Source organism: Somniosus microcephalus, chromosome 34, assembly GCF_052327205.1.
Source record: "Somniosus microcephalus isolate GS21.2 chromosome 34, FLI_Smic_1.0, whole genome shotgun sequence".
NCBI lineage: Eukaryota > Metazoa > Chordata > Chondrichthyes > Squaliformes > Somniosidae > Somniosus > Somniosus microcephalus.
In genome coordinates, this window is record NC_141020.1 from 11459628 (window position 1) to 11482318 (window position 22691).

Here is a 22691-nt window from a genome sequence, read left to right on the forward strand (position 1 = left end):
ACTATGCCCCCTCGTTCTAGACTCCCCAACCAGCAGAAATAGTTTCTCTCTATCTACTCTCTCCATTCCCCTTAATATCCTGAAAACTTCGATCAGATCACCCCTTAACCTTCTAAATTCCAGGGAATACAACCCTAGTTTGTGTAATCCTCGTAACTTAACCCCTGAAGTCCGGGTATCATTCTGGTAAACCTACGCTGCACTCCCTCCAAGGCGTATATCCTTCCTAAGGTGTGGTGCCCAGAACTGCTCCCAGTGCTCCAGGTGTGGTCTAACCAGGGTTTTGTACAGCTGCAGCATAACTTCTACCCCCTGGTATTCTAGTCCTCTAGATATAAAGGCCAGCATTCCATTAGCCTTTTTGATTATTTTCTGTACCTGTTCATGACATTTTAATGATCTATCTACCTGGACCCCCAAGTCTCTTTGGACCTCCACTGTTTTTAGCTTTTTAACCATTTAGAAAGTACTCTGTTCTATCCATTTTAGGTCCAAAATGGATGACCTCACATTTGCTTACATTGAAATCCATTTGCCACAATTTTGCCCATTCGCTTAATCTATTGATATCTCTTTGTAATTTTATGCTTTGATCTAGAGTGTCAGCTGTAGCTCAGTGGGCAGCACCCTCGCCTCTGAGTCAGAAGGTTTGTGGGGTCATAGTCCCACTCCAGGGACTTGAGCACATAAATCTAGGCTGACACTCCAGTGTAGAACTGAGGGAGCGCTGCACTGTTGGAGGTGCTGTCTTTTGGATGAGATGTTAAACCGAGGCCCCCATCTGCTCTCTCAGGTGGACGTAAAAGATCCCCATGGCACTATTTCGAAGAAGAGCAGGGGAATTATCCCTGGTGTCCTGGTCAATATTTATCCCTCAATCAACATCACTAAAAACAGATTATCTGGTCATTATCGCATTGCTGTTTGTGGGAGCTTGCTGTGCGCAAATTGGCTGCCGTGTTTCCCACATTACAACAGTGACCACACTCCAAAAGTATCTCATTGGCTGTAAAGCGCTTTGGGACGTCCTGAGGTTGTGAAAGGCGCTATAGAAATGCAAGTCTTTCTACACTGCTTACAATGCCCGCCTATATTTGTGTCATCGGCAAACTTAGACATGTGGCTTTCTGTCCCATTATCTAAAGTCGTTAATGAATATGGTGAATGGTTGAGGCTCCAACACCAGGGCAGTCATGGTAGAGCGGCAATGGCCGAGGTTTGGGAGGTGGTTACCTGTCGGGACTATCAACCAGGGAACTGCAGGGTGGAGGTGGTAAGAGAAAATAAGGGAGATAAAAAATGGGACTGGCAGGGAGGTGGAGAGAGAGATGATATCAGTGTGTCAGCAACTCATTATTACCCCATTAGCGGCCAAATGGAATGCTTATTATCAGGGGAAGGGGGGAAATTTGCAGGGCTATAGGGAAAGGGCAGGAGAATGGGACTAATTGGATAGCTTTTCCCCGTTCACCCATCACCCTTGTGCTTGCTGACCTACATTGGCTCCTGGTTAAGCAACGCCTCGATTTTAAAATTCTCATCCTTGTTTTCAAATCTCTCCATGGCCCCACCCCCTCCCTATCTCTGTAACCTCCTCCAGCCCCACAACACTCCGAGATCTCTGCGCCCCACTAATTCTGCCCTCTTGAGCATCCCTGATTTTAATCGCTCCACCATTGGCGGCCGTGCCTTCAGCTGCCTGGGCCCTAAGCTCTGGAATTCCCTCCCTAAACCTCTCCGCCTCTCTCTCCTCCTTTAAGACGCTTCTTAAAACCGACCTCTTTGACCAAGCTTTTGGTCACCTGCCTCCTTATGTGGCTCGGTGTCAAATTCTGTCTGAAAATGCTCCTGTGAAGCGCCTGGGGAACATTTTACTATGTTAAAGGCGCTATATAAATGCAAGATGTTATTGTTGTTTCAAACATCAGGCACAGGCATGATGGGCCAAATGGCCTTCTTCTGTGCTGTATCATTCTATGATTCTATGATCATAAAGTGTTGTGTTTTATTTAAAGGGTGAATATTGAAGGCTGATGTGCAAGTAATTATGGAAACAGAGACCGTGGCCAACAGCAGCTTCCTCAATGGCAGTTCTCTGATTAACTTTCCCGACACTGATCTGCTCCAACACTACAAATCCTTCTTCATCCTGCTCTACTGCGCCCTGGTGGCCGTGGCCTGCGTGGGCAACATCTTCCTGATTGGCTGCATTATGCTGGACAAGAAGCTCCACAACGCCACCAACCTGTTCATCGGCAACCTCTCGGTCGCCGATCTCCTCATGTGTCTGACCTGTGTCCCCCTGACCCTGTCCTACGCCTTTGAGTTGCGGGGGTGGCTCTTTGGGAGGTTCATGTGCCACTTTGTCTCGCTCATGCAGTCCGCCACGGTCTACGTCTCCATCCTCTCGCTGACGGCCATCGCGGTGGACAGGTACGTGGTGGTGGCCTACCCCATCCACCAACGAATAACCCTCCATTGGTTTGGCCTCATCATAACCGCTATATGGGTCATCGCTCTTGCCCTGGCAAGCCCGGCCACCATACACACCAGGTACCAGGAGCTCAGTGTGGTTGATTTCAAAGCTTGTGGCGAGTCTTGGCCAAGCTTAGAGCAAGAAAGGCTAGCCTACTCCTGCATCATCCTTCTACTGTCCTACATGGTCCCATTATCTGCCGTGACCATCTCCTACTGTGCTATCACCATCCATCTCAAGAAAAGAAATGCACTGGGGGAGGCTGGGAGGAATCACATCAGATGGAGCAAGGGCAAAAGAAAGACCTTCATCCTGTTAGTCATCTCTGTTCTGGTCTTTGCCATCTGCTGGTTGCCCCTGCAGATCCTGAACCTGATCATTGACGCGGACGTTGACCTAACCATCCTCAACTACAAATACATTAAGGTCCTCCATCTGTCCTGCCACTGGCTGGCGATGAGCTCCTCGTGCTACAACCCCTTCATCTATGCCTCGCTCCACCAGAAGTTCAGGCTCCACCTCAGAGGCTACGTCCAACATCGGAAGAGGAACAGCAGCTTCATGTCCAGCATCTCATCCCCGCCACACACCGTGGCAGCTGACTTTCTGAAACCGGAGATGGGCAACCGCCCTTGCAGCCGATGAACTTTGGGCTCATGTTGAATTTTGAGATTGAATTTTGAGATTGATACTCGGTGTAGAATCGTTAATTGCTACACACTACAATGCCCCCCGTGGGGTCAACGCCATGTCTCGCATGGTACTAAGTCGCACTAACCATAAGCTCCCAGGTTTGGTCCCTGCTGACCTTTGCTGGGAGAGGGAAGAGAAGGTGTCCTCAAAGATCCTGGGCTAGAGACGAGAAAGAATCAGTCAAACGTTCTCACTCCCAATCGCTGCCCAGAGACTCTTGCTGGAAAGGCCACGTGTGCGGATATTGGGGCGAAGAAAAGACTTCATTTGGCTGTGATGCACTCCATGGTAAAAGAGCCGACTGACACTCATTGCCTTGGACTCGCGCGTCTAGAATGCCGATGAGGTAGCGGAGAACGGCTGATGCCCGGGGAACTGTACCAGTGATGACTCTGCACCTTCAGGAGAGAAGAGGAAACATTGGGGAAGTAGGATAAGGGAGACACAGGTTCAAACTAGTAAAATTATATTGAGGACTGATACCAGGAGGTTCTCCCTCGCACACAGAGAGTGGTCAACCCTTGGAACGGACTCTGGGTCGGTGGCAGAGGCAGAAACCCTGGACTCATTTATGAAATAACTAGATACAGCAGTGGGGGGCATTTGGGGCTGTTATAGATGGATAATTAAGATGGGACAAATGGCTTTCCTCATCCATTACTATCTTGTAATCTTGTGAAATGACCCTGGGTTATATTATGGGCAATGTTGCATGCTAGACGGCATTCCCATGGGCCACTGCTGGCTACTATTCATGCTTTGTGCTGTCTCATTTCGTAGGGGCTATCCTTGAGATGGTTCAATACGGTCTACACATGAGATGGATCAATAAGGTCTACCATTGAGATGGTTCAATAAGGTCTATCCTTGAGATGGTTCAATACGGTCTACACATGAGATGGATCAATAAGGTCTACCATTGAGATGGTTCAATAAGGTCGACCATTGAGATGGTTCAATAAGGTCGACCATTGAGATGGTTCAATAAGGTCGACCATTGAGTTGGTTCAATAAGGTCTACCATTGAGTTGGTTCAATAAGGTCTACCATTGAGTTGGTTCAATAAGGTCTACCATTCAGATGTACAGTGTATAGAGTTCTAGGAAGCTTTGCTGTTTGTTCATGACAGATTTGCCTGTTCGACTGCACAGTTACAAGTGTGAATCTTTCCCCTCCTTTAGTCAGAGGCGAAGAGGCCAACCACTATGCTCTAACTGCTGCCTCAACTGAGATCAGTTGACTCGATGCAGACCGAGGGTGAACGTGGGTCTTTCCCGGTCCCTGTGTTTCCCATCAGGCAGTGTACTCATTGAGCCATTGCAGAAGTGTCTGGACATTAATTCTGTCAGAATAATACAAGTTTTTCTTCCTGCTTCTCGTCTACATGCTCTTTGCATTCTCGCCCTCCTCCCCTCTGTGGGCCGCTCCCTCCTCTTGTCCAATGGGACTATCTCATCATAAGGACGCTGTCAGCTTCTCACTGACAAGTCCAAGAGAACCTTTTGAATGCTGCCAGCCAGCACAGCGTCTGACTGAATGAATCATTTCTGATAGTTTATGAAATAGATAACACTGCAGCATTAACAAAAGATAAACATGAGGTTTAAAAATAGCTGAAGAAATACCTTGCATAAAATAACAGATATATAGAAGAACAGGGTGGTGAAGAAACCTTCAGCTTAAGGGGCTGTCTTGTGACTCGATAGAGTGAGGGTACTCTCCTTTGCCAGATTACCCTGTGGGCTGAGGATAGAAGGGGCAAGAGATTCTGCCGCCCTCACACATCACTTGAAGGTGATGTCGAGAAGAAGTATGTTTTATGCAAATTCTGCCCCCCCTCCCCCAGTGTTGATGTAACCATGACGGGATTATAAAAATAGTAGCAGATCTCCCGTGGCATTGCTCATGGTGAGGGGATACACGCAAGTGTGGCAGGAAGTGAGTGTGAAAGTGTACATTGTGACAGGAAGTGAGTGTGACAGTGTGAATTGTGACAGGGAGCGGGCGTGGCAATGTAAAGCGGGGCAGGAAGTGAGTGTACAGTGTAGATTGTGACAGGAAGTGGGTGTGACAGTGTGAATTGTGACAGGAAGTGGGTATGACAATGTAGATTGTGACAGGAAGTGGGTGTGACAATGTAATGTGTGACAGGCAGTGAGTGTGACAGTGTAGATTGTGACAGGAAGTGAGTGTGACAGTGTAAATTTTGACAGGAAGTGGGTGTGACAATGTAAAGTGTGGCAAGAAGTGAGTGAGACAGTGCAAATTGTGACAGGACGTGGGTGTGGCAATGTAAAGTGTGACAGGAAGTGAGTGTGACAGTGCAGATTGTGACAGGAAGTGGGTGTGACAGTGTAAATTGTGACAGGAAGTGTGTGTGATGCTTACAAGAAGTGCATTCTATACCCAAGACTTTTAGCATATCGTAGACTTGTTGCTGTTTTTTCTTTACAAAAACACTGACTATGCTGGACCCATGGACGCCAGCCATTTTGGATCTGCTTTGCTCCAGGCTTTGCAGCTTTGAGCCAGCACTAGAAACTGATCCAGAGCTGGCAGAAAGTCTCCCAGGCACGTCTGGCGTTGCAGCCTCTGTTAAAAGTTCTTCATGTCACGGGTGGTAACTTCTGACCAGGGCATCGTTGGAGGAGCCTTGCGAGGAGCTGGCCAGAAATGGCAGATCTCCACCTCTAGGAACATAGGAACCGGAGGAGGCCATTCAGCCCCTCGAGCCTGTTCCGCCATTCAATGAGACCATGGCTGACCTGTATCTCAACTCCATCTGCCTGCCTTGGCTCCTTACCTAACAAAAATCTATCGATCACAGTCTTGAAAGCCCCAATTGTTCACCAGCATCCACAGCCTTTTGGGAGAGATAGTTCCAGATTTCCACTATCCTTTCTGCAAAGAAGTACTGCCTGACATCACCCCTGGACGGCCTAGTTCTAATTTTAAGGTTACGCCCCCTTGTCCTGGACTACACCCACCAGAGGAAATAGTTCCTCCCTAACTACCCTATCTAATCTTTTAATCATCTTAAAAACCTCAATCGGATCCCCCTCTTAGTGTTCTATACTCAAGGGAATACAAGCCTAGACTATGCAACCTGTCCTCATAATATAACCCTTTCAGCCCCGGTCCCATTCTGAATATCCAGAACATATTTTTGGACACAGATCTCAGAGATGGACTTCGATAAAAAGCACTCCAGCCTGGACTTTCCTCGCCCTTTAGGCTTGGAGGCAAGTGGGGAGGGAAGGGCAGCATCCATCGATGAGATGTACCCGGGTTGGTTTGCAGCAGCATACTGACCAAGGGGTTAATAAGGCAAGAAGCCAACCGCGGAGGGGACAGAGAGAAAATAGAGATAGCGGGGAGAAAATAAGTGGATCCTTCAATCATCATCAGCTCCGTGAGCCTCGCCAAGGAAGGATAATGAGCCAAGAAATGTACAATTTGTTTGCCAAGATATGATATGTCGACACCAAGATTTGTCTTGGAGCAGGAATTTGATAAAAGTGACAAATAAACCAGCCATTTATAAATCTCCGCCGCATTAAATCAGTCACTTAGTCATTTTTTAGAAAGCTTTTACATTTTTTCTCTGTTGTCACTTCGCATCCCCTAAAGGCCCAACTTCTCATTGGGTTCCAGTCTCACGGGCACTGCCCGCCTTTCTGTATCTCACTCAGGTGGCCATGGGCATTGGTTAGTCTCCTGGATCTGACCCAAGTGACCATGGCTATTGGTTCTTCTCCTGTATCTCACCAAGTGGCCCATGGAACTAGTTTGAAGAAGAGCAGGGGGAGTTCTCCCCGGTGTCCTGGCCAATATTTATCCCTCAATCAACATCACTAAAACAGATGATCTGGTCATTATCACATTGCTGTTTGTGGGAGCTGGCTGTGCGCAGATTGGCTGCCGCGTTTCCTGCATTACAACACTTCAAAAAGTACTTAATTGGCTGTAAAGCATTTTGGGACGACCTGAGGAAAGGCGCTAGATAAATGCAAGTTTGTTCAAGTAGCTGACACTGTATCTCAGATGTTTGGTCAGGGGGGGTTCACAAAGGCATATCAATATTTTCCAGGGGTCCCAGGAGGGTGCTAGTGTTTTCAGGGGCTGGGGAGCTGGAGGATGGGGGGTGCGGTCCCTTGCGCAGAATGGCCTGAAAACCACAGCACTCGACGACCTCTCTTTCACTGGCTCGTGTGGCTCAGAACCACCCAGTGATCAGGGCAAAACCCATCAACAACAACAACAACTTGTATTTATACAGCGCCTTTAACATAGTAAAACATCCCAAGGCGCTGCACAGGAGCGATTATCAAACAAAATTTGACACCGAGCCACAGAAGGAAAGACTTGCATTTCTATAGCGCCTTTCACAACCACCAGACGTCCCAAAGAGCTTTACAGCCAATGAAATACACTGTTGTAATGTGGGAAACGCAGCAGCCAATTTGCGCACAGCAAGCTCCCACAAACAGCAATGTGGTAATGACCCGATCATCTGTTTTTTTGACTGAGGGATTGATTGGCTAGGACACCAGGGATATCTCCCCTACTCTTCTTCGAGCTAGTGCCATGGGATCTTTTACATCCACCTAAGAGAACAGACAGGACGTTGGTTTAATGTCTCATCCAAAAGACAGCACTTCAGACAGTGTAGCATTCCTTCAGCACTGCACTGGGAGTGTCGGCCTAGATTTTTGTGCTCAAGTCTCTGGAGTGGGACTCGAACTCACAACCTTCTGACTCAGAGGCGAGAGTGCTACCCACTGACATAAGGAGATATGAGGACAGGTGACCAAAAGCTTGGTAGATTTGGTATAGGAAGGAAATTCCAGAGCTTGGGGCCTCAGCAGCTGAAGACACAGCCACCAATGGTGGAGCGATGAAAACCGGGGATGCGCAAGTGGACGGAATTGGAGGAGCGCAGAGATCTCGGAGGGTCATGGGGCTGGAGGGGGTTACAGAGATAGGGAGGCGGTGGGCGAGGCCGTGGAGAGATTTGAACGCAAGATTGAGAATTTTTAAATCGAGGCGTTGCCCGAACGAGAGCCAATGTAGGTCAGCGAGCACAGGGGAGGCGGGACGGGGTCGGGGGGGTGATGGGTGAACGGGACATCAGCTCTGTAAGATCTACTGGGGGCAAAATCGGCAACTCGCCCCACTTGAGATGACTTCTGTTAAAACCACACTCACAGCCAAGTTTAATTCAGTTTAACCTTCTGCCCACAACACACGCACACACGAGTTATGCAATATTTACGGAAAGATATTGCAAATATTTACACTGTTTCTGAAGCGCTGGTGACCTAATTTACAATGAGTTTACAGTTATTCATGGGGGGGGGCGATGGGAAATGTATTGAGTGCTCGACATTAATTAAAAAATCGCATGGATAAAACAAGCAGAATATTCTTCTTCCCCTGCTAGTTCATCTCCTTGCTTGGCTATGACCGCACAGGTGGCGTCACCCCTCGGTGTCGCACTCGACTGGCTACAGGTGAGTGGAAGCGAGTATTGGCAGGCTGTTCAACCACGGGGTGCATCACAGCCGAGCCTGACTCCGCCCGCCCCTCGCCTCGACATCCACGCATGTGCACGTTCCAAGCAGGGATCACTGGGATACCCTGGCTGATTCTCCACCCCACCCCCCGCCCCCTTCTCGATATTCCAAAGGGTATTGTAGTCGTCTCGATGGGGCGCTCCTTCCCCCCAGCTCAGATCAGATAAGTCGGCACAGTTATCTCCCCTGGCTCAGTGGGCAGCACCCTCGCCACTGAGTCAGATAGGTCGTGGGTTCGAGTCCCACTCCTACAAGACTTGAGCACAAAATCTAGGCTGACGCTCCCAGTGCAGCGCTGAGGGAGTGCTGCACTGTCGGAGGTGCCGTCTTTCGGATGAGACGTTAAACCGAGGCCCCGTCTCCTCTCTCGGGTGGATGTAAAAGATCCTACGGCCACTGTTTCGAAGAAGAGCAGGGGGGAGTTCTCCCCGGTGTCCTGGGGCCAATATTTATCCCCCAATCAACATCACAAAAACAGATTATCTGGACATTATCACGTTGCTGTTTGTGGGAGCTTGCTGTGCGCAAATTGACTACACTTCATTGGCTGTAAAGCGCTTTGGGACATCCTGGGGTGGTGAAAGGCGCTATAGAAATGCATGTTCTTTCTTTTCAGGGTCGCTGAGTCCAGTTGTAGTTGCCTTATTGCCACATTGATGAGCTCAGCAGAGAGCAGGGCTGGAGCCTGGGACCTCGCTGGCGTTCCTGGCTCAGTAACACGCTGGGCGGTGCATTGCCCCCCCCCACCACCCCCGTGAGAAACATAGAAACATAGAAGATAGGAGCAGGAGTAGGCCATTCGGCCCCTCGAGCCTGCTCCGCCATTCAATGAGATCATGGCTGATCATCCAAATTCAGTACCCTGTCCCTGCTTTCTCCCCATATCCCTTGATCCCTTTAGCCTTAAGAAATATATCCAACTCCTTCTTGAATATATTTAATGAATTGGCCTCCACTGCCTTCTGTGGTAGAGAATTCCACAGGTTCACCACTCTCTGGGTGAAGAAATTCCTCCTCATCTCAGTCCTAAATGGCTTACCCCTTATCCTTAGACTGTGACCCCTGGTTCTGGACTCCCCGGCCATCGGGAACATCCTTCCTGCATCGAGTCTGTCTAGTCCTGTTAGAAGCCACCGGACTGCCTGGTCTTAAACTATTCGCCGGGTGGAGCTTCAAGTGTTCGCATCAGTGGGTGAGAGGCCGGGAATTCGGCACTCGGTCTGACTCACAGCCGCCTTCCCTCTCCGCCCCCCCCACCCCCCGCAATCAGACACTTAAAAGGAAAAGCTGGCGTTCGGCTATGGGCCAGGGTGCCAACCTCTTGTCGGAGGACGCTCTCACTGCGCCCCCCCCAACCTTGGCGTGTCGATTGTTGCCGCTCTATGGCCCATCCCCGGGATGAGAACAACACGCACGGTTACCATGGCAACCCAAGCAAAAGTCCAATTATTTACTCAGGAGTAAAACAAATCACTTGCTGGAAGCTTCCATGCTCCAGCGCATGCATTGTCCTCTTTTTAAAAAAAAAATAAGATTCACAATTTATTTTAAATTATTTTTGGAGGCGACTGAGCCGGCGAGATTGAAAGAGCTGATAAAGCACCAAGTTGCATTTTGAACCCATTAGGAGTCACACCACGCAGAAGGAGGCCATTCGGCCCGTCGTGCCTGTGCCGGCTCTTTGAAAGAGCTCTCCAATTCGTCCCCACTCCCCAGCCCTGCTCTTTCCTCGTAGCCTTGGAAATATTTCCTTTTTAAGCATTTATCCAATTCCCCTTTTGAAAGTTACTGTTGAATCTGCTTCCGCTGTCCTTTCAGCCAATGAAGTACTTTTTTTGAAGTGGAGTCACTGTTGTAATGTAGGGAAACGCGGCAGCCAATTTGCGCACAGCAAGCTCCCACAAACAGCAATGTGACATTGACCAGATCATCTGTTTTTAATGATGTTGATCGAGAGATAAATATTGGCCCCAGGACACCGGGGAGAACTCCCCCTGCTCTTCTTCAAAATAGTGGCCGTAGGGTTTTTCACATCCACCTGAGAGAGAGCAGACGGGGCCTCGGTTTAATGTCTCATCCGAAAGACGGCACCTCCGACAGTGCGGCACTCCCTCAGCACTGGCACTGGGAGTGTCGGCCTGGATTTTTGTGCTCAAGTCTCTGGGGTGGGACTCGAACCCACGATCTTCTGACTCAGTGGTGAGGGCGCTATCTGTTAGATCCGGGTATCTTAATGGTGTGTCCTTTCAATAATCAGACAAAGACTGCAGGGAACGATCAACAGGTGTTTACTGGATGAAGTTCAAACTGCAACTGACTGTACAGAGCGCCACTCAGGGCTTATATACAGGTGTGGTCACTGCCGGTACTACAGGATACAGGAGCTGTAAAAAGTAGTTCTCCCCCTTAAAGGTACATACACTACACTATCAACTGAGCCTTGCCGGAGGGGGGGGGGGGGGGCGGAGGGGGGGAGGTGAATAAAGATCGGTTTGGACTTGGATACGATGCCCACACAGTCGAATATCCCACCCCTCCCGCTCCCCGCCTGCTCTCATGGGCAAAGAACGGTCAGGCGGGTGAGCTGTCGAGGGGGGAGTTTGGGGGGTAACGGATAAATAGGAAGGGGGAACGAGGGGATACATGAGCCACTCCGCTTATGGCACAGGCACGGCGTGACTGCGCGGCCACAGCGTACCCGTGGGAGATGGGAGGCTGGCAGCGTCTCACGGTTTGGGACCTGGGAAAACAAATGAGAAACAGACACCCGTGGGATGACAGCTGAAAGGTTCTGCTGGCAAGGAACGCTCGAAGCGACTCTACTAACAGATTCTCTGGAAGCCCCCTGGGTGACCCTTTGACAACTTTTTCTGTTCTTTTTTAAACAGCTTTATGAGAAAGCTGAATAAGTTTGGCTGAAAGACACGGATAGACGGGACGGACTGTGACTTGAGTTTTGAGGCGATCGCGTGCTGCGGGCTCGTGGTTGAAGCTAAGTGAAGAGTGTCCGACAATTGTTTCATGTCGCTGGTGGAAAGGTCAGGGGGGCGAGTTGGGGCGGGGTGCGAAGATTTGATCCGAAGTTTAGTTTTGAGCTATTTTTGTCACTGGGTTTTCTCATTCAGAATCTGTTAACTATTACATAGTACTTACAGCACAGAAACAGGCCATTCGGCCCAACTGGTCCCTGCCGGTGTTTATGCTCCACACCAGCCTCCTCCCACCCCTCTTCATCTCACCCCATCACCACCTCCAAGTTCCCCTCCAAGTCACACACCATCCTGACTTGGAAATATATTGGCCGTTCCTTCATCGTCGCTGGGTCAAAATCCTGGAACTCCCTCCCTAACAGCACTGTGGGAGCACCTTCACCACACGGACTGCAGCGATTCAAGAAGGCGGCTCACCACCACCTTCTCAAGGGCAATTAGGGATGGGCAATAAATGCTGGCCTTGCCAGCGGTGCCCTGATCCCATGAACAAATTTTTTTTAAAAACCATCAGCTTAATTTTCTATTCCTTTCTCCCTCATGTGTTTATCCAGCTTCCCCTTAAATGCATCTACACTATTTGCCTCAACCACTCCCTGTGGTAGCGAGCTGCACATTCTCACCACTCTCTGGGTAAAGAAGTTTCTCCTCAATTCCCTATTGGATTTATTAGTGACCATCTTATATCGATGGCCCCTAGTACTGGTCTCCCCCACAAGTGGAAACATCTTCTCTACGTCTACCCTATCGAACCCCCTTCATAATCTTAAAGACCTCTATCAGGTCACCGCTCAGCCTTTTCTTTCTAAAGAAAAGAGCCCCAGCCTGTTCAATCTTTCCTGATGGGTGTAACCTCTCAGTTCTGGTATCATTCTTGTAAATCTCCTTTGCACCTTCTCCCGTGCCTTGATATCCTTTTTGCAATATGGGGACCAGAGCTGAGCAGAGCACTCTAAGTGCGGTCTAACCAAACTGCACCAGAGACTCCACCTGCCACACTTTCCAAGTGTTGAGCGCATCCGCAGCCAAGTGTTGAGGACTTAATTGCTTCGCGGCTTATCCGATTCAGCCATTCTCCGTGGTGTGGGATCGGTTTTCTCGCCTGAAGCTCTTGCTGGGTTACGGGTTCCAGGGGGGCTGGCTGCGCTCCAATACCTCACCCCAGTGGCCTCTCCCCATGCGCAAGTCCAGACAGTGAGAGGCAAGCGGGCTGTTCGACCACTTGAGGCATCGCGGCCGAGCCCGATCTTGCCTTCATCTGGCGTCCACGAAACGCGCGCTTTCCAGCAATGATGGGCGGGGGGGTCATTGGGATAACGGTCAGGACCTGATGCTTTTTATTCTTCCCTTCCCACCCATCCCCGAGCTGAAGGGCGCTGAGGCCAACTGTAGCACCCCTCCCCTCCCCACCCACCATCCCGACCTTTGCCCTGGCCAGAGATCAGGCAACTCAACGCGGGCTAGTGATGGGACCTGGGAACCTTACCTAGCTTGTCCGACCCTTGACCCTCACCGCCCCGCCCTCACTGCGGGCGATGTCTATTGGAGCAGCACTGGCGGGTCGGTGGAGCCGCAGGAAGGGGCGGCACGGATGGCGAAATAACACATCGGAGAGCACGTCCCATCTTAAAAGTCTTTATTGAAACAGTGAACCCTGAAGGCAACATGACACGAGAGCCTGACACACTACAAATGCATTCGATAGCCATGAAAAAACAAGCCACCACCATGATACATAACACACTGAAATAATAACAGAGAGCCTCATGTATGTCCCGGGAGGAGTGAGGATTTTGCTTTAAATTCATTCACGGGATGTGGGCGTCGCTAGCAAGGCCGGCATTTATTGCCCATCCCTAGTCGCCCTTGAGAAGGTGGTGGTGAGCCGCCTTCTTGAACCGCTGCAGTCCGTGTGGTGAAGGTGCTCCCACAGTGCTGTTAGGGAGAGAGTTCCAGGATTGTGACCCAGCGACGATGAGGGAACGGCCGATATATTTCCAAGTCAGGATGGTGTGTGACTTGGAGGGGAACTTGGAGGTGGTGATGTTCCCCGTGCGCCTGCTGCCCTTGTCCTTCTAGGTGGAAGAGGTCGTGGGTTTGGGAGGTGCTGCTGAAGAAGCCTTGGCGAGTTGCTGCAGTGCATCTTGTAGATGGTACACACTGCAGCCACGGTACGCCAATGGTGGAGGGAGTGAATGTTTAAGGTGGTGGATGGGGTGCCAATCAAGCGGGCTGCTTTGTCCTGGATGGTGTCGAGCTTCTTGAGTGTTGTTGGAGCTGCACTCGTCCAGGCAAGTGGAGAGTATTCCAGCACACTCCTTACTTGTGCCTTGTAGATGGTGGAAAGGCTTTGGGGAGTCAGGAGGTGAGACACTCATCGCAGAATACCCAGCCTCTGGCCTGCTCTTGTAGCTATGGCATTTACGGTATTGATACACAATTCAATATCAAAAACGAGACAATCTCAAACCACTCCAAGTCTTCTTACTGCATCAAACCAAGCAGGCGGACCCCGTATTTTTTATTTTCTCCACTCCTCTCCTGACACTTTCTGCATAGCAGTCGCCCCCCTCTCACTCCACCGAGTGCCCGTCCTTTGACACTCCAGACTAGGCAGTCAGCCTCTCTGGGGTATTCGGCTGTGGGGGGCATCGTGGCTGAGCTCGATCGCATTTCCCCCCCTCCCCCCGATGTTCTCGCACTTTCCTTCCAAACAGGAGTCACTGGATGGTTGATCAGGTGTGGGATCCCTGGCGAATCTTTGTATATCAGCACCCCCCGCCCCAACCACCCACCCCCTGGCCCCCCCTATCCAGCCCCGGGCAGCAATTCTGCCACCCAGACTGAAACGAGTTACCCAACACAGACCAGGGATTGAACCCTCTACCATCTTGGTTCGGGTGGCTCAATGCCACACTCGCTGGCGCATTTGCACACGATTCTTGGCGGAACAGTGCCCATTTTTGCACCTATCCCCGGGACTCTCTTTCTCTCTCTCTCTCTCATTTTGTCCCACCCACCCCTCACGTCCGAATAACTGTTATTTCCACAATAGCAAAATACTGCGGATGCTGGAAATCTGAAATAACAACAGCAAATGCTGGAAATACTCAGCAGGCCAGGCAGCATCGGTGGAGAGAGAAATAGAGTCAACGTTTCAGGTCTGGGACCCTTCATCAGAACTGGAAAAAGCTGGAGATGTAACAGATATTAAGCGGGTGCAGAGACAAGGGGGGGGGGCGGTGGTTAGGAGGGGAGGAAGGAATTGAAATAATATACTGTGCTTATGTAAGAGGCAGGAAAGATAAAATGTTGCAAATGGGAATGGCAAAATAATACAGCATGAAAAATGGGGGCAGGGATTATTGTCTGAAATTGTTGAACTCAATGTTGAGTTCGGCAGGCTGTAAAGTGCCTAATCGAAAGATGAGGTGCTGTTCCTCGAGCTTACGCAGAGCTTCATTGGAACAATGCAAGAGGCCGCGGACAGAGAGGTCAGAGTGGGAGTGAAGCAGAGAATTAATGTGACAGGCGACCGGAAGCTCAGGGTCACCCTTACAGACTGAACGGAGGTGTTCCGCAAAGCGGTCACCCAATCTGCGTTTGGTCTCCCCAATGTAGAGGAGACCGCATCGTGAGCAGCGAATACAGTATACTAGATCGCAAGAAGTACAAGTAAATCGCTGTTTCACCTGGAAGGGGTGTTTGGGGCCCTGGACAGTGGGAAGGGAGGAGGTAAAAGGGCAGGTGTTGCATCTCCTGCGCTTGCACGGGAAGGTGCGAGGCGAAGGGGAAGGGCTGTTGGGGGTGATTGAGGAGTGGACCAGGGTGTCGCGGAGGGAGTGGTCCCTTCGGAATGCTGACAGGGGAGGTGAGGGGAAGCGACTGTTATTTCCCACCGGATGCCTCCTTGAGCGGGAGGGACAGGACGCTGGCCTGAATCCCGCGCCATTCGGCAGTCAGCAGAGGTGCTGCGAGGGCTGCCCACTCCGGTCGGCATGTATGCCTGGAGGCTGCATCACGTGACGCCCCCGCCCCCGCCCACACTCCTGCCATTGGTCGCCCGACACGTCCATCCCCGCTGAGCCCCGCCTTCCCACGGCCAATCGCAGAGCGGACAGAGTCTCCACGACTCAATTGGGTGGCCTTGACTGTCAGTCAAACAGTCTATTCCCCCCCCCAACTCCAATAATACTTCTTTAGCAACTAATAAGCGAAAGCGTTCAAAGAAAATAGAATGAAGTGTCCTGGCGATTAACCTTCAATTCCTGGAGACTCCAGGGCAGGCCTGGAGGGGTTGGCAACAAGAGGTTTCCTGGGCAGAGGGTTGGTCTTCGATGGATGTCTGCTGCCTCGAGGTGGAACTCGCCAATCTCCCCGTTCCTAAACTCTCCGACTATAATCGGCAAAACTTTCCTCCTTGTGACTGAGATTTACAGCAGTCGAGAGCAGTAAGATGTCCCTTGAGTTGCACTATTATCCTGCTATGCACAATATTTGGCATCATACAGAAAAAAAACATTCGGACACATATTACACAATAAATATTTGCGCTGTGAAGCTAAACAACTAATCCCTTCCTGGAAAAATGAAGCATAAATTATTCAGAACTCGTTACCATAAGTCTCGAGTCGGCCATCACAATTTTTTTTTTGCACTATCCTCGCTTATAATGTTCCCACTCTCCTCTCCTGAAGGTGCTGACTCTTGTTTGGGGCATGGTTCCACCGGACTCAACTGTTCTCTTGTAACTAACGGCGGGCTCTTTGGCCTTGGTGTGCATCACCGCCGAGTCCGATCCTGTTTGGACTCAATGTCCGCCTGCAAGCTCTTTTCAACAGCGGGTGGGGTGGGGTGGGGGGGGCTTCCCTGGACGGTGATCATGAACTGGAACCCATGGCTGGATAACAGATGGTGGAAAGACTGTCCGCGGCATAACAAAAAACGCCTGTTTCCACCTTCGTAACATCGCCCGTCTCCGCCCCTGACTCAGCTCATCCGCTGCTGAAACCCTCATTCATGCCTTTGTTACCTCTAGACTTGACTATTCCAACGCACTCCTGGCCGGCCTCCCACATTCCACCCTACGTAAACTTGAGGTCATCCAAAACTCGGCTGCCCGTGTCCTAACTCGCACCGAGTCCCGTTCGCCCATCACCCCCTGTGCTCGCTGACCTACATTGGCTCCCGGTTAAGCAACGCCTCGATTTCAAAATTCTCATCCTTGTTTTCAAATCGCTCCATGGCCTCCTCACCTCTCCCTATCTCTGTAATCTCCTCCAGCCCCACAACCCCCTCCGAGATATCTGCACTCCTCCAATTCTGCCCTCTTGAGCATCCCTGATTATAATCGCTCCACCATTGGTGGCCGTGCCTTCTGTTGCCTGGGCCCTAAGCTCTGGAATTCCCTCCCTAAACCTCTCCGCCTCGCTACCTCTCTTTCCTCCTTTACGATGCTCCTTAAAACCTAACTCTTTGACCAAGCTTGTGGTCACCTGCCCTAATTTATCCTTATGCGACTCGGTGTCTAAATTTTTGTCTTATAATATTTCTGTGCAGCGCGTTGGGACGATTTACAACGCTAAAGGTGCTATATAATTACAAGTTGTTGTTGTTATTGGAGGCTTTACCCAATAACCCAATAGTCCTGGGGGAACTGAAGAGCTTTATAAATTAGAATTCAATTTTTTACCCATTGATTCCCTTAGAATCATTGAAGTTCCAGGAGGGAAAGGGGCCATTCGGCCCATCGAACCGGTGCCAGTGCTAGCTCCTTAACTGGAGCTGTCCAATCCCATTTCCCTGCCCTTTCCCCGTATCCATTTTTTGTTTGTTATTACGTTCTTCCTTTTCGAACACTCAAGAGCTCATAATCTAAGATGGTGCTTCAGCCCAGCACTGAGGGAGCTGCGCTGCAGTTTCCAAAGAGCGTGAGGCATCTAACCTGAGGTCCCATCTGCCTGTTCAGTTGGAGGTTAAAGATCTCAAGGCACCGTTCAAAGGAGAGGACCTCACCTGGCGTCTTGGCCTACATTCCTCTCAGTTGGATCCCAGCTTCAATCAGTATCTGAAGAGGCTGCTCCTCAACAATTTCACATCATAACCTCGGCCCCTATCACATATATGTATTTTCTTTTTTTTTTATCCACACCTTTTGTTTGGCCCCCCTTTTTTTCTCTTCCCTCCCACATGGCAGCTGTCCTTCATTCTGCTAGCGCCATTCACACCTCATCTAGAGCCTAAGGATAAGGGGTAAGCCATTTAGGACTGAGATGAGGAGGAATTTCTTCACCCAGAGAGTGGTGAACCTGTGGAATTCTCTACCGCAGAAGGCAGTAGAGGCCAATTCATTAAATATATTAAAGAAGGAGTTAGATATATTTCTTAAGGCTAAAGGGATCAAGGGATATGGGGAGAAAGCAGGGACAGGGTACTGAATTTGGATGATCAGCCATGATCTCATTAAATGGCGGAGCAGGCTCGAGGGGCCGAATGGCCTACTCCTGCTCCTATCTTCTATGTTTCCATGTTTTATCCTTTGTTCCTTAACCTGTCCCATTACCACCTCCTCTCGCCTTGAATATCTCTTAATGTCTCTCAATGTCTCTTAACCTCTCCTGCTTTCTATCCTATCACTGACCTTCCCTTTTGTTCTTTCATCCCCTCCCCCGTTTTCCCAGCCCCTAAACTTGCTTTCCATTTCCTGCTTTTTTCTCAGTTCTGACGAAGGGTCACAGACCTGAAACGTTGACCCTGTTTCTCTCTCCACGGATGCTGCCCTGGCCTGCTGAGTTTTTCCAGCGTTTTCGGTTGTTATTTCGGATTTCCAGCATCCGCAGTATTTTGCTGTCGCATCAGTGCTCCTCAACCTTCTGGCCGCACTTCAGCCCTGGGCCCCTGATCTTTGGCCACTGAGCAAGGGCGGAACAAGTCGGTGGTCCTTCTCTTGGGCCGGCAGGCTAGAGGCTTTCTACGACCGGTTGGCACCACAGGGTGTAGAGTGTCTTATAGGCACTGATTATAACGTACTGATTTAGCTGGCGAGATTACCTTTGGTTTTGTTGCTTTATTTTCAGCATTTTTTTGGTTTAATTGGACCACTTGTTTGGTGCTCATAAAGGGGCCACTCATCTTGCTGATTCTTGCCAGGTGACACTGGGGCAAGGCCACTTTGGTCCAATAAAATAGGCCCAACTTCAGTCACAGAGATTGCTCTAAGTTAACCTGATTTCAGCTGAAGTAGTCGTAAGCTGGGTATCCTAATTCTCAGCGCCCCTGGGCTAAGAACATAAGAAATAGGAGCAGGAGTAGGCCACACGGCCCCTCGAGCCTGCTCCACCATATGGCCCTTCAAGCCTGTTCCGTCATTCAATATCGTGGCTGATTCTCTACATCAACTCCATTTTCCTGCCCGATCCCCCTAATCCGTGATTCCCTTAGTGCACAAAGATCTATCGATCTCAGCCTTGAATACACTCAACCACTGAGCATCCCCACAGCCGTCTGGGGTAGAGAATTCCAAAGATTCAACACCCTCTGAGTGAAGAAATTTCTCCTCATCTCAGTCCTAAACGGCCGACCCCTCATCCTGAGACTGTGACCCCTGGTTCTAGACTCTCCAGCCAGGGGGAAACAGCCTCTCAGCATCTACCCTGTCAATCCTGCTAAGAATTTTATATGTTTCAATGAGATCACCTCTCATTCTTCTAAACTCCAGAGAATATAGGCCTAGTCTACTCAATCTCTCTGCATAAGACGGGGAAAATATATATTAATGATCTAGACGAGGGAACTAGATGTAACATCTCCAAGTTTGCAGACGACACAAAGCTGGGTGGGCGGGTGTGCTGTGAGGAGGATGCCGAGAAACTCTAGTATGATTTGGACAGGTTGGGTGATTGGGCAGATGCATGGCAGATGCAGTATAATGTGGATAAATGCGAGGTTATCCACTTTGGTGGCAAAAACAGGGAGACAGATTATTATCTGAACAGCAATAGATTGGGAGAAGGGGAAGTGCAACGAGACCTGGGTGTCCTTGTGCACCAGTCGCTGAAGGTAAGCATGCAGGTGCAGCAGGCGGTTAAGAAGGCAAATGGTATGTTGGCCTTCATAGCGAGAGGGTTCGAGTACAGGAGCAAGGATGTCTTGCTGCAGTTGTACAGGGCCTTGGTGAGACCACACCTTGAGTATTGTGTGCAGTTTTGGTCGCCTTATCTGAGGAAGGATGTTCTTGCCATGGAGGGAGTGCAGCGAAGATTCACCAGGCTGATACCTGGGATGGCAGGAATGACGTATGAGGAGAGATTGGGTCGATTGGGCTTATACTCGCTGGAGTTTAGAAGAATGAGAGGGGATCTCATTGAAACTTATAAAATTCTAACAGGACTAGACAGACTAGATGCAGGAAGGATGTTCCCGATGGTCGGGGAGTCCAGAGCCAGGGGTCACAGTCTAAGGATAAGGGGTAAGCCATTTAGGACTGAGATGAGGAGGAATTTCTCCACTCAGAGAGTGGTGAACCTGTGGAATTCTCTACCACACAAGGCAGTTGAGACCAATTCATTAAATATGTTCAAGAAGGAGTTAGATATATTTCTTAAGGCTAAAGGGATCAAGGGATATGGGGAGAAAGCAGGGACAGGGTACTGAGTTTGGATGATCAGCCATGATCTCATTAAATGGCGGAACAGGCTCGAGGGGCCGAATGGCCTACTCCTGCTCCTATCTTCTATGTTTCTATGAAAAACATCTGGATTCCCATTCCGGCTCACTCTCCAGTGACTCCCAGATAGAAGTCACATGACTGGGTGTAGGATTGGGATTGGGCCCACTTCCCATGCCCGCCATGGTCTAATAGCCCGTTGACATTCATTCTCTAGACTCGCAACGAAGGAGGTCCACCTTGGGTTGAGGTAGCAGATGGCTGCTGGTGCCTCCAGAGGGGGGGGGGCGTCGTTGCCATCAGGAGCGGAGAGTTGCGGGGGGGAATGGGTAATAAGAATAAAATAAATAAAGGAGAGAAGCCACAAAGATGTCCAGAATGGAGGGCATACTGAAACCCGGTGGATCTCCCAACAATGTGAGCAGACACTGTGCGATGACTCGACCAGCTCAAAGCGCGTTGACGACGTAGGACCCATTGTCAGCCCCGGCCTTTGGAACCTCGGACACCAAGCTGATACTGGTGTGAAAAGAAGACAACCTGGCCGACGGGAAGCTGCTGGGCCTCTTCCACCGGCTGAAGTAACCTCGGAGCTGGAGCCTGAACTTGCGGTGGAGCGAGGCGTAGATGAAGGGGTTGTAGCACGAGGAGCTCATTGCCAGCCAGTGGCAGGAGACCTGGATGACGTTGATGTACCTGATGTCGATGATGGTGAAGTCCACGTCCAGATCCCTGATCAGGTTCAGGATCTGGAGGGGCATCCAGCAGATGGCGAAGGTCACCACGGAGATGACCAAGAGGAAGAACGTCTTCCTCTTCTTTTGGTTCCACTTGGCCTGGTGTTGCTCCACAGCCTCCGGCACGCTCCTCCTCTTGAGGTGGACAGTGATGGCGCAGTAGGAGATGGTGACAGCGGAGAGCGGGATCATGTAGGAAACCAGGATCACGATGCAGGAGTAAGCCAGCCTCTCCTTGTCCATGCCTCTCCAAAACTCCTCGCAGATGTTCATGTCGTTGCCGGTCTCCTTGAGCTCCACGTACCTGATGTAGATGGAGGCTGGGGTGGCCAGGGCCGCGGAGAGGACCCAGATGGCCCCCACGATGAGGCCACAGCAGCTGAGCGTAATCCTCTGGCGGATGGGGTAGGCCACCACCACGTACCTGTCCACCGCGATGGCCGTCAGCGAGAGGACGGAGACGTAGACCGTGGCGGACTGCATGAGCGAGACAAAGTGGCACATGAACCTCCCGAAGAGCCACCCCCGCAACTCAAAGGCGTAGGACAGGGTCAGGGGGACGCAGGTCAGGCACATGAGGAGGTCGGTGACCGAGAGGTTGCCGATGAAAAAGTTGGTGGCGTTGTGGAGCTTCTTGTCCACGATGATGCTGGCAACCAGGAAGATGTTGCCCACGCAGGCCACGGCCACCAGGGCGCAGTATAGCAGGATGAAGAAGGATTTGTAGTGTTGGAGTAGATCGGTGCCAGCAAAGTTCATTAGAGAACTGCCATTGAGGAAGCTGCTGTTGGCCACGGTCCCTGTTTCCATACTTTCCTCCTCATGAGCTTTCAGGATTGACCTTTTGGAGAAAACACAACACTTCATAAAGGAACTTGCTACAGGTCATCACGATAAAGAGGAGCTTCTTAACTAACCTCTTTAAAGCTCCCGCTGCTGTCCCAATGGGATGTTTTGCTCGTGTACTACACTGGGTGGAGCACACACCCACTGAGTTGGCAAGAAAAGAAAGACTTGCATTTCTGTAGCGCCTTTCATGACCTCAGGACGTCCCAAAGTGCTTTACAGCCAATGCAGTTCTTTTGAAGTGTAATGTAGGAAACGTGGAAGGCAACTTGTGCACAGCAGGATCCCACAAACAGCAATGAGATGAATGACCTGTTAATGACTTTACATAGAAACATAGAAGATAGGAGCAGGAGTAGGCCATTCGGCCCCTCGAGCCCGCTCCGCCATTCAATGAGATCATGGCTGATCATCCAAATTCAGTACCCTGTCCCTGCTTTCTCCCCATATCCCTTGATCCCTTTAGCCTTAAGAAATATATCCAACTCCTTCTTGAATATATTTAATGAATTGGCCTCTACTACCTTCTGTAGAAGTGGCAAATACTAAGAATGTTGGCCAAGACACCAGGAGAAGTCCTCTCCTTTGAACGGTGTCTTGGGATCTTTAACCTCCAACTGAACAGACACAAACAGCAATGTGAAAATGTCCAGAAATTTAAAAAAAAATTAATATAAATGATGATTGAGGGATAAATATTGGCCCAGG

At 50.2% G+C, this 22691-nt stretch overlaps 2 protein-coding genes across 2 annotated transcripts; one reads left to right on the top strand and one right to left on the bottom strand.

Annotated features, from left to right (window-relative positions):
• The first annotated feature begins 1985 nt into the window (after positions 1 to 1985).
• On the top strand, positions 1986 to 4593 carry LOC147096764 (prolactin-releasing peptide receptor-like). The gene has a single exon (XM_085973156.1). It carries the CDS (start codon positions 2048 to 2050, stop codon positions 3119 to 3121), a length of 1074 nt encoding a protein of 357 aa, XP_085829282.1. The 5' UTR covers positions 1986 to 2047; the 3' UTR covers positions 3122 to 4593.
• Positions 4594 to 20610: 16017 nt separating this feature from the next.
• Positions 20611 to 21948, bottom strand: LOC147096765 (prolactin-releasing peptide receptor-like). The gene has a single exon (XM_085973157.1). It carries the CDS (start codon positions 21945 to 21947, stop codon positions 20850 to 20852), a length of 1098 nt encoding a protein of 365 aa, XP_085829283.1. The 5' UTR covers position 21948; the 3' UTR covers positions 20611 to 20849.
• Between the last annotated feature and the right edge of the window lie 743 nt (positions 21949 to 22691).

Excerpts from the sequence above, each read along its gene's own strand:
- LOC147096764 (XM_085973156.1), top strand. The coding sequence starts at position 2,048 with ATGGAAACAGAGACCGTGGCCAACAGCAGCTTCCTCAATGGCAGTTCT.
- LOC147096765 (XM_085973157.1), bottom strand. The coding sequence starts at position 21,947 with ATGGAAACAGGGACCGTGGCCAACAGCAGCTTCCTCAATGGCAGTTCT.